Raw genomic sequence first — 13843 nt, forward strand, 5'->3', positions numbered from 1 at the left:
AGTTTAGAAAATTTGTAATTGTTGCTTAAAACTCTTTTCAATATCCTAGAGTCTCACTGAGAATCTATTTGAGTGACAGCTTTTTACCTTTTCCCCCCCCCTTAACCTCAGCAGCAAACCCACATGCACCACTTGTTTCACCTTGTGCCTCTTTGTGGGTGTTTTGTGCTTTTGAAAGTTCTCACAAGTCTTTTTCTGCGGTCATTTCAGTCTTCTTTCGCAGGTTTGCTTCACTTAGTGCTTGTTTTCCGTTTTTGTTTGCTTGATTGACATGTTAACTTGGAGCTGATCCAGGGTTACTGGACAATTTTCTGACTGAGGTAGGATTATCTAGGGCAGCAAAGGCACCCCTGGGCACTCCTTTGGTCCTTCTCTGCAGCAGGGACAAGCTGAAAGGTGCTCTGGCTTTTGCCATTACCACCTTCCACCTTCTGTAATTTACTGACTTTTTAAAGAGTGGTGCTCTATGTAAAAATGTACATTTGAAAAGCTGGAGAAAGTAAGAATGAGACTAACTCGGGTTCTTCAGCTTTAACGAACATGTTTTGCTTTAATTTCACAATAACACACTGGACAGGTACTTTAGGTATATATGTCAATACAGTGACATGCAAAAGTTTGGATAATTTGCAAAATAGTTTAGGTTACTGTGAACAGCTAAGCAAACAGAGGATGGATTGATCTCCAGAAGGCATAAAATTGTAGATTTTTAACATTTTACGCAAGATTTGACCTCACAAATAATTTTTACTAAAGTCTCAGACCTTAATTTGCTTTTTAGGTCTATGGCTTATTCGCAATAACTGGGGAAAGTTGTGAGTTTCATATTTTAAAGCTTTATACACTCTGATATTGCTCCTCTAAGGCGCTCCATAGCACTCTGGAGATTAAAACAAGTGGTGCCCACTCAGGAGGAGAGAGGAAAGCATTTTCAGGTAGTCGATCCTGAAGTCTGCAAAGAATTTAAGGTATACTGGAAATGCAGCTCAGGTGCGAAAGACAAAAACAAACTTTGACCTTTGGGAAGATTTATCAGAGTTTGGAGAAGTTGTGCACCGACCTCCTGCGCCGTGAAACGTGCAAATATGACTCATTGGAGAGTCAGCAGAAAGCAGCAGAAGAAACTCATCTGGCCAAATAAGCAAAGGTATGCTTGGGGAAAAAAATGGATAAGGACTTTCATTAGAAGAATACTTGTTCAACTGTTAAGCATGGGGATGGCTTTGACCATGCTGTGCTGCCACCAGTCCTGCATTCACTGGTGAAAAGAAGAGTGGATTGATTTAAATACCATCAAACACTGGACAAAAAGATCTGAAGATGAAGAGCAGACTTCTGACAGTTTTCCAAGACCCTCACAGTCAACCAACAGAAAAAAGTGACCATGCAGAGGGTAAACCTATTATTTACACACTTTAAAAATAAGTCCATTAACCATTATTTGCCTTTTGGAAATAAGGTAATTGTTTTATTAACTAGTCACAGTAAGTCATGTTGACCAGCAGTGGACAAACTTTTGCATGCCACCATACAGTTCAAAAACACATCAGCTGATTCATCATATCTAAAATTTAAAAAAAAAAAAAAAAACACCACACGCACACACACGCACGCACACACGCACGCACACACACTTGTTTTCGATTTGCACATAGAGCTCAAGTCATAAAAGAGTAAAAGTGACCAAACATTACAAATGGAAAAAAATACATATCCCAGAACACATTTCTATAATGCAAAATAAATCAAAGAGTGGAAATCCAAAACTCATCAACTTCACACGGTATCTGTGCTGATGAGGGGAAAAGTCGAAACAAATTCAAAGGCCACTGTATGGACTTCAGTTCAGCAAACAACCAGCTCGGCTCAGCTGTCCACAGCAGAGGACACACAGAGCTATATGATGAGTCATTCCCCCACACACTGTCATGAGTAATATAGTAGGATACCAGCAGACGCTGGTAAGCAGCAACTAGAGCTCTTAGTGGAGCTGTTAAAAAGTCGAACACCAGGTCTCAGTTTGGTCATGCAGACAACACAGAAGGTCCTGGAAATATATATATTTAAAATTAAAAAAAACCCTCCCTCAGCATGGATTGTGACAAGGTGCCGAACACATTCATGAGGGTTTTTAAAACCCAACAGGCATCAACAGAAAGCTTTCCAGTACAAATTCAGACGGAGGTTTCACTAAATGGCGAACAGTGCTCGTTTCTTTGCAACTCTCTGGCTTGCAAGGCATCGAAATTTAAGAATAAACGTTTATTTAATTAATTAGGTGACTGTGCCACTGCGAGAAGTCCTGTTACACCGAGTCGACTATGCTTATCACAACTGTTTTCTTTAATTAAAAGGCAAGGTGAGAGAGGTGTTGGTACGGCTTTTGTATCCAGCTAACGACTGCAATTAAATCCGAGTCAAGGCCAGACGAAAATGTCTGAGAAACAAAATCATTATAAAAACATCACACCTGGAAAAAAAACTGACTTCAGCATAGATGGTCTGTCAAAAGATTTCAAGACAAAAAAAAAAAAAAAAAAAGAGAGAGAGAAAAGAGAAAAATAAATGTTTATCATCCGAGCTAAACATTACAAACAGCATCTACAGAGAAATAGATCATTTCTAATAACTTAGATACATAAATTATTATGCAATACAATACTATTCCATCTGGAGGCCAGAGGGTAAAGAAAATAGGTCTCCTTGAAGCCTACACAAAAAAACAGGAAGGTAGACTCTTTTCCAGCAGGTCCATAGGCTAAATAAATAACCTAGTGATGTGTGTGCTGTGTGTCCATTTGAAGGAGGGAATGTCCCTCTGATCCCTTCAGTCCACTGAGAAGCTTTGGCACAGAAACACCATGAGACGAGATGAGACATCACAACACGGTGCTAATGAGGGACGCTAATGCAGGCCTTGATCCAGTCCTAGTGGAGATGAGGTCAGTGCAACCCAACATGCATCGCAACCATACCCCCATACTGCCAGAGCCACGGACAACAAGGGAGGGACTGAGTGGCGGAGGAGAGGCTTGGGGGGGTTGAACTAAGGCTCAATGTATGAACATGGGAGGGAGTGAAAGGGGCTCAGCCGTGTAGATGGGCAATAACCGAAAATAAAAGGACCTATCGGGGCAATGATTAAGCCACAAATAGTACAGCTTCCTGCAAATGATGATGATGTTTTTGCCCAAAGTGGAGGTTTTCTTGCTTCTCCTCTGCTCTTCTCCACACCCTTCATCTCACAGAGATGACTCCACTTCTCTGGCAATCCTGACCTCAGCCTCAGACCCAGGGCACACCTGAACTACGGCCCCCGCCGCCTCTGAGGTCTCACTGATCACCTCCAGGTTTGAAGCGACTGCAGCCTTCTTGTCAGAGCCGGTGTTCTGTTTGTCCGCAGCGCCGCAGCACAGCTTGGGAGCGCACTGAGTCCGACAGGAGAGCTCGCACAGGGAGTCTCGAGACTCTGAGCTGAACGTGACAAACTCGGGCTGGATGGTGGTGGCGTGGATGCCCTCATTGTGGAAGAAGTCCTTGATGCGTTTGGCCACCTCCATGTAAGATGTGGGGTCGTGGCATTTGATGTGCGCCGTGGCGATGATGCGGCTTCCGGCCAGCTGCCAGATGTGCAGCTCGTGGATGGCCAGGACGCCATCCAGGCTCAGCAGACGCTCGTTGAGCCGGTGCATGTTGATCTGCTTGGGCACGGTCTGCAGCAGGATGAGGGCCGACTCTTTGAGCAGAGGGTAGGTAGTGTACAGCAGGATGCTCACCATGATGATGCACAGCGTGGGATCAAGGTAAAGAACCCAGCAGGGGCCGGCGAACTTCATGGTCGGCACAGTTGGACCCACGTGCAGATCGACGACGGTGTTGTTGTCATGGTAATGGTCAGCGGAGTGGCTGTTGACGCACGGATTCACGCACTTCTCACCTTTGATGCAGGGCTGCCACACAAAGGTGAATATTATAGCGTTGACCACTACGATGACGGAGCCCAGGGCGTCGCCCAGCACATGCAGGAAGACCCCGCGCATGTTGAGCTGCGACGACGAGTCGTGGTCGGGATCCATCTCCTCATAGTGGGTGTTTCCATTCATCTGCACCTCTGTGCTGCCTTTACAGCTGATTTCTAAAGATTAAAAAAGGAGAACAGAGATTAGTTTGGAACAGTTAAATAATCAAATGGACTTTGACACACATGTTTCACACATATTATACAGACCAGGGTTTATCCTACATAAAGAAGCATGTGCTTCCCACACACCCTGAAAGAAGATTTTATCTGGGACTAACAGGTTTGTCATTTAGTATTTAATATACTAAACCATAATAAAGCAGTTTAGGTTATCAAATTGTAACAAATTGCAAGGACTAAGGTAACACAGTCCCTTTGTCTAGACTGACTGTGCTTATATACCACCACCACCACCACCCCCCCGCCCATTCTGAGCATGGGGACTATGCACACTGAACGATTGTTAATCATATAGTTAAGATAGAAAAAAAAAAATCATGTCACCTGACAACAGAACTCTGTGCATTGTCCTGTTGTTTTTGGTCATGTGATAAAATTAAACCCCACTTTCCAACACTTCATCAAAAACTCCCAGTGAACCCTACTCGGTTTTGGTTTTCTCCTGGTAAAAACCCTGGATGCCATCAAATGGCAGCCAGCTGTTAAATACAATACCATTATTAAGAGCAAAAGGGGAAAAGTTCATGTGAAACTACATAACAATGTTGCAGATTTCACTGCTGAAGACTTCATCTTGTGACTGAATCTGTGCTATATAACTGCCCAGGGCCACACTCAGGAAAACAACATGCCAGATGACCAAAAAAAAAAAAAAAAAAAAAAAAAAAAACAGCATGCAGGAACCTAAACGCAGCAAAATGCTGCTCAGTAATTCACATTAGGCAAATTCAGTTAGTAATGGCAGGCGGCGTGGCAACACACTCTAAGCTGGGGCAACGGCACCTGAGCAACGGTGGCTCACTTCCATCCCAGGGACCAAGCTGGTCTATTCATCAGCGGCTAATGGTGTGTCTGGGGCTGTCGGCTCCACGGCTACACTGATGTATGGCCCAGTAACAGCAATCAGTGCATGGAGGGGCGGGGGATATAACCCCCATTTATTGAAACTGGCAGGGCCTAACAGTGCGGGGGGGAAGAATAAATGAGCTTCTGTATGTTTAACCCTTCAGTTAGACTGACCAGCAGAAAGGGCCACGGAAGCTCTCCAGGGCTGCTGTGAAACTTTTTAACTGACACGCAGGCACCAACATGAGGTTATCAGTACTTCGAAAACAATCAGCTTGTCTGGTAAGAAGCGTTTAATGTAACAAAAATGTATGGTGGACAAGCTGATTGGCCAGCTGCTGCCCCACTTTGGCCTTTGACCGGTTTTCCATCCACTCAATACCTTGTAGAAGCACAATTAAATTAAGAAGAAGCTAAAATAAAAGCTGCCTGTATGCAGACGAGTTTGTTTTGCTTCTGATTCTTTGCTGATAGCTGACAGCCAGGTGCGTGTAAAGGCTGGGCACCTACTTCACTGCATTTATTTTTAAGCTTTAGTTACTAATTATTTAGCAGATAAGGTAACTCACTAAGCTCCTCATTGGTCAGGAGACTTTACAAGGATCCCACTATAAGTTTTAAATACCGGCCCAAGCTACAGTCAGTGTGGAAATTCAGGTAAAAACTGAAAATCGAGTTCAGTTTGACTCAACTGTGTCAGGCAAAAACTTCTCGTTATCTTTATTTAGAAGCCAGAGTGAAACCTAAGGCTTTGCCCGGGAATGTCACCAACACGGAGACCATGTTTCCAAGGATAGAATAACCCAACAAATATGAGACGCCAAACACATATGTCAAGAAAAAAGAACAATACGAATTAGTCACTTGGGCAGTTCACAGGGCAGGCTGGAGACAAACTGATGCACTGTTACACAATCTGGAGTGCTAACAGTGAAGATAAAGACTGGCACATGTATTCAGATTAATGGTGGAATAGTGAGGGTGGACTGTCCATTTCAACACTAAAGCACCAACAACTCTTATTGCTCACCATTTCTTGGTCTCCCATCGCCTGGGCTGTTGTGATTTCCCACCAAGTTGTTGGTCTCCTCTCCCGAAGACCCGTTTCCAGCCTTCGAGTTCTTGCTCGTTTTGCCCCGCTTATTCTTACTCCCATGAGAGTGCCCTCCGTGAGAGTGTCCGTGGCCTCCGCCCGCGTGGCCGTGGAACAAGCAGAGCCCCAGCAGGTTAACCAGAAGCCCCGCGGCACCGACCCCGGCCACCACCACTGGAGACTCGATCTCGTGGGGCTCGGTGAAGCGCTCGACCGCCTCCAGGACGATGGTGAAGCACAGCGCCGTGAGAAAGACGGCGTTGACCAGAGCCCCCATCACCTCCGCTCGGATCCAGCCGAAGGTGTTCTTGTTGGTCGCCTGGGTTTTTTCGGCGAACCGGACCGCCACTAGAGCCACGACGAGTGCGATGACATCCGACAGCATATGGAAGGAGTCCGACAGCATTGACAGGGACGAGGTCATCCGACTGACCACCACCTCCACGATGAAAAACCCAAAAGTCAATGATAGCATGCACAGCAGCCGGGCACGATTGGGTTCGCAAGCCATTTTTCCTTCCTCACAGTCGATTCAATTTAAGTTAGCGTTGAAGAAATCAGTAGGTTTGAGAAAGCCCAAGAAATCCCCACGACATCCGCTGGTTGGCTTTCCCGTTTCACTCCGGGCTACGTTAAGCTAGCTTGGCTCCCTGAGACAATACGAACGCTGCTAATATCATCCGCGTAAAACACTCTTATTCGGCGACGGCAGCAACACTCGGCTATATCTGAGGACAAACACACACCGAATCAATTCGCGATTAAAAAATGATTCGGCAACCGTATAAATACCAGCACCCTCCTCGCTCGTTTTGCCGACGAGCTCCGCTTTGCAGACGGCTGAAACTTTGCACCCGAGCCGGTAAACTTTCCACACGGAACACGGCACAGAGGGGGACACGCCTACTACGATTTCCGTTGGTAGACGAGCTACAGGGAGGAACGCAATTGGTCACGTTCTGCAACTCTTGCAAGTAGGCGGCGCAAAGAAGCCAAACAACAGCGGTTGCTACGCACGCTAATGGCAATTGTAATATCGCGATGAGACCCGTAACTGATTCGTAAATCTTGGCGTTTCAGCTGAAACCAGGTGACTGCGAATAATCACAAAAACGGAGCCCTTACCAGTAAAAAACACGTTTTTATACAATCACAGGTCTTTACTCAGCTTTTAATCACGGAAAAATCCCTAAATACATTTACCGGTGTTCCATCTACACACTATAATTGCTTCCTTTATTTTATATTTTATTTTACAAAAGTCCGTATACTTACGCAGTAAAATGATTTAATTTTGCATTAAGTTAAATACAAGCTGTCCTCCCCCCCCAAAAAAAACAAACAAAAAAACAAAAACAAACAAACAAAAAAAAAACCTCAGTAATCAAACCAGTGAGCTACCAGCTTCAATGGAAATAAAGACAAATGTAACAATAAATTACATCTAATCTGCTACTTACTCAAAGCAAAAGCTTGATTGCAAATGGAAAAGTGATGACCCCTTGTGGGAGCTAGTGTTATATAAAAACAATTCTATTACTGTGAAAATGATCAGCCCAGCCTGTAACTTATCTCTTTTTTACATCTATTGCTACGCCAGTGTGAAAAAACACAGGAGAAACTACCACTACAGTCTGTATACATATGAAATATAGGAGTGGGCTTACAGAGATCCTACTCCACTTGCATGACAGCCCTGTGATAGACCCCAGGGCAGATTCTTTTTTTGTGGCCGGGCAAACAGATTTATCCCTGTTAAAGTAACGTGGACAGCTGTAATGTCTCTAGGCAACAAACAAGAGAAGCACACATTTCCGCACAAACTGAGTGGATAAAGAATTCCTCATTTATCAGTCATTTTTGCTTGTTGATATATCCAGCACACACATATTAGAGCAGGGGTGGGGAACTCCAGGCCTCAAGGGCTGGTGTCCTGCAGGTTTTAGATAGCACCCTGGGTCATCACACCTGAATCAAATGATTTCATTACCAGGCCTCTGGAGAACTTCGAGACATGTTGAGGAAGTAATTTGGCCACTTAAATCAGCTGTGTTGGATTAAGGACATATCTAAAACCTGCAGGACACCGGCCCTCGAGGCCTAGAGTTTGACACCTGTGATCTATCCTCTGCACCACTTACTGTACAAGCAGCAGAACAACATCTCTAACTGAAGAATTCAGCTCTACTGCCACCAGAACACCTCTCAGACCACACTAAAATTACATCATTTCAACTGCTATAAAAAAAAATGCAAAAAAAAACCCCAAAAGGTATAGAACAAGTATTTATCATCGCATCATGCCTACTTTAATGTAGTAATGAATATAATCACTTTGTTTATTGGCATCACAGGATCATATGTCATTCCACATAGTCTCCCTTCTTCTAGAGATGTCTCCAAAGAATGTATGTCTACAGCCATAAATACAGCAAAAAAACTATACACAGTACATTGATAATCACATTAGCTGCCCGTGATAACACACTCACTCATCAGGCTACATAAAAATAAGACAGTAACACATACATTCACTGCACTTCCACAACTACACATGAACATTTTCATCCAGTTGTTATGACTCCAGGCCTTCAGAAGCTCTCACGGTCACATCTGTGCGATCAGCGCAGGCCGAGGATTTGCCTGCTCTTGAGCTGGCACATCTTCTCCATTTCACTCAGAGCTTGGCTCCGCTGGGCCGCTGCCTGCAGCCTCCTCAGCAGCACCAGCTCCTGGGACGGCACGCTCTGCAGAGCATCGGGCCGCTGGTTCTCTTTGCTCTCGCCGGCAAAGTGGACCTTCTTCTTACCCGGAGAGAGGTTCTCCGCATCTAGACCAAAACAGTCATGTAAACTCGTTAACAAATCACAATCTCAACAGCTGTGATTGTGAGATGTGTTGTGTGAGCTTTTAGAACTGCACCTTTTTAAAAATAATTTCTTTATTGTTGTATAAAAAATATTTACAATTAATTTAAAAAAATAAATACATTTGATCCAAAGTCATTCACATTGTCGACACACGCGTTAAAAATAAACTGCTCAGCTCTGGTCTTGGTTCAGTAAGTTCAGAAGTCTTCGCTGGATTCCCATACCTATGTCTTTGTCATAGATCGGTGTCAGGTCCCTGTGGTGCTGTAGGCGGCTGTAATTCTTCAGCAAACTCTCCGCTCTGAAACGGTCGATTCAAAATGAAGGGAAAAAAACTAAAATCAGCTGGAAAGACTGCCAAAGAATGGTTAGAATGAAAACAATGAATCACTTAAATCATTTAAATCTTAAAAGTTTTTTTTACCGCACGAGCTTCTCATTTGCAAGTCGTTCACGAACACACAGCTCCTGCTCTCTTCCTGTAATTAAAAGACAAAAATGGACAGTTTCAGTTTTGGAATTTATCCCTCACTTTTCAAGAATGTACACCTTCTTTCAAGTCTAAACACCAGGACATCCTCAGAGGGTCTTAAAAATCAGGTAATATTTAAAAGGTTTTATTATGTCTTCACATGTAAAACCTTAGAATTAAAAGAGGAGGCATTTTATTTTTATCATAGCTGTATGTGTGACTAACAATCTTTTATTTCCACATATTTCTGGGTACACACACACACACTTTCACACGGCGGTGTGTAATCTCCACTGTCAGCCAGGAGCTGTAGGTGTAGAAGTAGGTCATCGTTTGGTTGCAACACCCCAAGCAACATGAACAAACCTGTTCCATCCACACAGGTTTCTTCAACTACACTTCCACCCTCTTAGCAAGATGTACCTAGTACTTTCTAGGGTATTACTCAACTTTACTTATTGCTGCCAATGTGAAAACAAGTCCATAAACATGAGATAATACTGATGAGTCCTCTTTGCAGAAGAGGATGTTCCTGTTAGGAGTAGCCTCTTCAAACTGATGTAAATTAAATATTTCTCTACTAAAAATACAATCCACAGCTTTTCTAATTTCTCCCAAAATCTAGGCCAGACTACAGCGACACTGACAGACGTAGGCTTGAGGTATGTGCGGCTCAAAGCAGGGCTTAAACAGGTCTTACTCTCCAGCCGCTCCTCACGTTCTTTGAGTGCTTGTTCTCGGTCCCGCAGCGCCTGCTCCTTCAGTCTGATCTCCGTGGCCGAGGCGGGCGCCGTCTCAGCCGGTTTGTGGAGAGGAACGTCAGAATCAGCTGATCTCCTTTGGAGTCGCGACTGTGCCTTCCTCTGCTCCTCAGCAACCGCCTCGCTCAGCAGGCTGCTCTGGAGAATAGATTCTACAGAAGGTCTCAAATAGTCCTGCCAAGAGAAGGGGCCCATAAATGAAACATAAATAGCCTTTTTTGTTCCTGCCAATGTGGTGCTAGTGTCGCTGCCAGTGGTTTCATTTTGAGAACCAGTTCCCATTTCCATAAGTTTGAGGTCCAGTTATTATGTAATGCTGCTAGCAGAGGCTGGGGTAATATCTGTTGGCACTTTAAGGGTGGAAATGCCCGGAACCCATTCCAGATCAGACGCCAGCATCACGTTGGTGCAAAACCATAGACTGCATAAAAGATGGATGTAGCCACCATGACATCCCAATCCACATGTCAAGTGTCCTTGGACAAGATACTGAACAACAAATTGGCCCAGTTCAGGATCTACCGGAGAGTGAGCAAGCGTGAGAAAGTTAGAAAAAGCACCTAAAGGCACCGTATGAATGTGTGTGAGAATGGGTGAATGTGGGTGGTGGTAAAAAGTGCTTAGAGTGCCCATTTAACTAGAATTTACAAAATTAACTTCACGTTTTATTCAATGACCTAAAACTAGCACTTGAGTCCATAAAGTCATGGGAAAGTGGTTACTGAGGGAGCTGAGGGCCAGTTTGCCATGGAAGGCACTAAAACTAGAGCAGTTGCCCCCTGCAGGCTGTTAGAAAGAATGCAAGGTTTGAAGTATTCCTGCACAGGCTTCCCTTTTCCAGATGTGGACACGAGGTCCATCTTTTATACCGTCTAAAATAATCAGATAGCTCAGGCACCATATCATGTAAATTTTAAAAATAAATTCAATTCCAACCTTTAAGTTGAGCATTTTGCCGAGCAGAGTGTTCAGCTCCTCAGAGTACCGGTACGGGATCCTTCTGAACTTGCCCTCTCTGATCTTTTCTGCCAGCTCTTTTTGGTTGTAAGCAGTAAAAGGAGGCCTGGAGAGGAAAAAGAAAAATGAAGGAAAAACTGCAAGATCTGCTGCCTAACAGTTTGCAGTGGGAAAATCAGCTAAAGCGGAACAGCTGGAAAACTTACGATAAGGCACAGAGTTCGTAGAGCAGACATCCCAGAGACCAAATATCGGACTTCTCATTGTATGACATCCGGTTTATTTGTTCCTGACAGAAAAAAAGAGATTATTATATTTGTCCCCTTTTTTTTTTTTTTAATCATGAAGTAAAACAAAGATTAACAAACAAGAATAAAATCAAAAGTTCAGGCAAGGAAAGTTGTAAGCTCAGGTTAAACGCTTCAAACTCCAGCAGCATGAAGCCACTCACTGGAGACATGTAGTACGGCGTCCCGACAAATGTCTTTGCAAAGCTGGTGTCATGGTTCAGGATCCTCGCCAGGCCAAAGTCGCCCAGTTTGACGTTCTGCTTGATGTCGAGGAAGATATTGGCTGGTTTCAGGTCCCGATGAAGGACTGTGGCCCTGCTGTCACTCCGCCTGTGACACTCCTTCAGGGCCAACGTGAGCTGGGCCATGACTCGCAGGATGAACTGCTCCTCCAAATAGCGCCTGTCAAGGTAAAAAACACATGCATACACCAATGAAGGGAAAGGACACACCAGCATGCAACCGTCAGTATTATTTAGCATTCAACCCCACCTCTCCTTGATGCAGCGGCTGATGAGACTGGACAGGTCGCCGCCTTCGCAGTACTCCATGACAATGTACAGAGTGGTGTTTGTCCGGTCTATGATGCGGTCGTAGTACCTCACTATGTTTGGGTGCTTGAGCTCCCTCAGCAGGTTCACCTCTGACACCAGCATCTGCTTCTCACTCTCCGCCATGGTGCCATAATCCAGCTCCTTCCACACCAGGATCTACGATACAAACCGGCTTTGAATTAACCAGAATTACAGAGGTAAAAGTCAAAGAATCATGGTTATCTGAATCAGAGAGCAGAGAATGTCTTTCAATAAAGACCAGTGTCGTAAGAAGACAGAAGACAAGTGGAAGCTATGGAAAAGTAAAGATAACTTGGGCAACTTGTCTTTATTCTAGAACACGGGTGGGGGAACTCTAGGCCTCAAGGGCTGGTGTCCTGCAGGTTTTAGATGTGTCCTTGATCCAACACAGCTGATTCAAATGGCTAAATTACTTCCTCAACATGTCTCGAAGTTCTCCAGAGGCCTGGTAATGAACGAATCATTTGATTCAGGTGTGTTGATCCAGGGTGATATCTAAAACCTGCAGAACACCAGCCCTTGAGGCCTGAGTTCCCCACTCCTGCCCTAGAAGGATAAACTGCATACAATGCCTTAATGTACAATCAATGTTATTATGTTATGAATTGAGCCTTAAAATAGGGACGGCATTTAAACACATGTCACTGTTGCTGATGGCTATAAAACCAGAAAAACAGGCTTTACTGTCAGACACAAACGGAAATAATAACTGATTACAGCACAGCAGGAAGAGTATTAGATAAATACAGGGATTTACACAATACAGACCTTAAAAAGGGCCTCTGGGGGGGTGACTATATAGCAAGGCCAATCGCAATCAAGGATTTCGGCACCAGTGCTATACTCTCATGGAATATTGATCTGGGCCCCTTGGAGAACTTGTGCTGTCTGTAACATCATTCAGCATGATCAGTGTGGTGGTGGGTCAGTAAGGGTCTGTGGAGGCATATCCATGGAGGGACTGCCATTAGGTATTGGGATGAAATCCTGGGTTCCTTCTGCCATACAAACTACTGGGTACGATTTTGAATTGCAGCAATGAAATTTTGGCAAAATCTACGAGCCTCCCACATCATTATTTTTTACTTTGAGTTTCAGGGTCTTTAAATTAAGCCCTCCAAAGGTGAATAATTTAATAATTTTCACTTTTGTCAAAGGATCTGGCATCATTTTATTGCTAATACATTACCCAGTCTATATGAGTGTAGATATCCAACATGCTTATCTCCCCATTGAGAGTTGATGTATTTTCAAAGTAACCCTTGACCCAAAGAAAGGAATTTCCTTTATTAGAATAATTAAGTTACCAACAACAACAAACATTTTTTTTTTAAAAGGTGAAGTCAGTAAAATAAAATAGTAAAATATAAATATAAAAATTAACATAAAATATTAAGTCATTAATAACTGACCTTTTTAATCTAACGCTGCTCATTTCTAAGGTCCACATTACAAGCTAACAGCTTAAATTTTCAAAATTTCTGTGACGCTACAGGCAGGTAGAGCTACTTGTTAGCGGTTTGAAATAAAGTTTATTGAGGTGGGGGGAGAAAAAAACAAGACTGCGACAATATTGCCCCGCGGACTCACGGGAAGCAGGTGAGTTTAACCCACAGGTATGCGGGAAGTGTGTTTTACTCACCTTTCCGTCAGCTTTTCGCTTTATTTTCTGGCATCTTCCATATGAGCCGGAGCCTATAGTGTGCAGCACCTCGTAGTCCTCCACCCGGGACGGCATGCTGATTTGTAACCGATTCTAACGTTCAAAACTTACCGGA

At 43.9% G+C, this 13843-nt stretch overlaps 2 protein-coding genes across 2 annotated transcripts; both read right to left on the reverse strand.

The window, feature by feature from the left end:
* Positions 1 to 531: 531 nt before the first annotated feature.
* On the reverse strand, positions 532 to 6981 carry slc30a1a (solute carrier family 30 member 1a). The gene is made up of 2 exons (XM_063495699.1): positions 6078 to 6981; positions 532 to 4135 (listed from the first exon to the last, which is right to left on the reverse strand). The coding sequence occupies exons 1-2, from the start codon at positions 6649 to 6651 to the stop codon at positions 3243 to 3245; spliced, it is 1467 nt and encodes a 488-aa protein (XP_063351769.1). The 5' UTR covers positions 6652 to 6981; the 3' UTR covers positions 532 to 3242.
* A 1573-nt stretch (positions 6982 to 8554) lies between these two features.
* Positions 8555 to 13843, reverse strand: nek2 (NIMA-related kinase 2). Its single transcript, XM_063495732.1, has 9 exons — positions 13708 to 13843; positions 11983 to 12200; positions 11652 to 11892; positions 11407 to 11489; positions 11180 to 11306; positions 10183 to 10417; positions 9435 to 9489; positions 9235 to 9311; positions 8555 to 8970 (listed from the first exon to the last, which is right to left on the reverse strand). Exons 1-9 carry the CDS (start codon positions 13801 to 13803, stop codon positions 8762 to 8764), a joined length of 1341 nt encoding a protein of 446 aa, XP_063351802.1. The 5' UTR covers positions 13804 to 13843; the 3' UTR covers positions 8555 to 8761.

The sequence above is a fragment of the Pelmatolapia mariae genome, linkage group LG15 (genome assembly GCF_036321145.2).
Source record: "Pelmatolapia mariae isolate MD_Pm_ZW linkage group LG15, Pm_UMD_F_2, whole genome shotgun sequence".
Lineage (NCBI taxonomy): Eukaryota > Metazoa > Chordata > Actinopteri > Cichliformes > Cichlidae > Pelmatolapia > Pelmatolapia mariae.

What these genes read in the sequence shown, in the direction of transcription:
- slc30a1a (XM_063495699.1), bottom strand. Translation starts at nt 6,651, where the DNA reads ATGGCTTGCGAACCCAATCGTGCCCGGCTGCTGTGCATGCTATCATTG. An exon ending in CGATGGGAGACCAAGAAATG is followed by an intron (nt 4,136 to 6,077) that starts GTGAGCAATAAG and finishes TTTAATCTTTAG; the next exon opens with AAATCAGCTGTAAAGGCAGC.
- nek2 (XM_063495732.1), bottom strand. Translation starts at nt 13,803, where the DNA reads ATGCCGTCCCGGGTGGAGGACTACGAGGTGCTGCACACTATAGGCTCC. An exon ending in AGCGAAAAGCTGACGGAAAG is followed by an intron (nt 12,201 to 13,707) that starts GTGAGTAAAACA and finishes TTTGTATCGTAG; the next exon opens with ATCCTGGTGTGGAAGGAGCT. An exon ending in AGCCGCTGCATCAAGGAGAG is followed by an intron (nt 11,893 to 11,982) that starts GTGGGGTTGAAT and finishes TTACCTTGACAG; the next exon opens with GCGCTATTTGGAGGAGCAGT.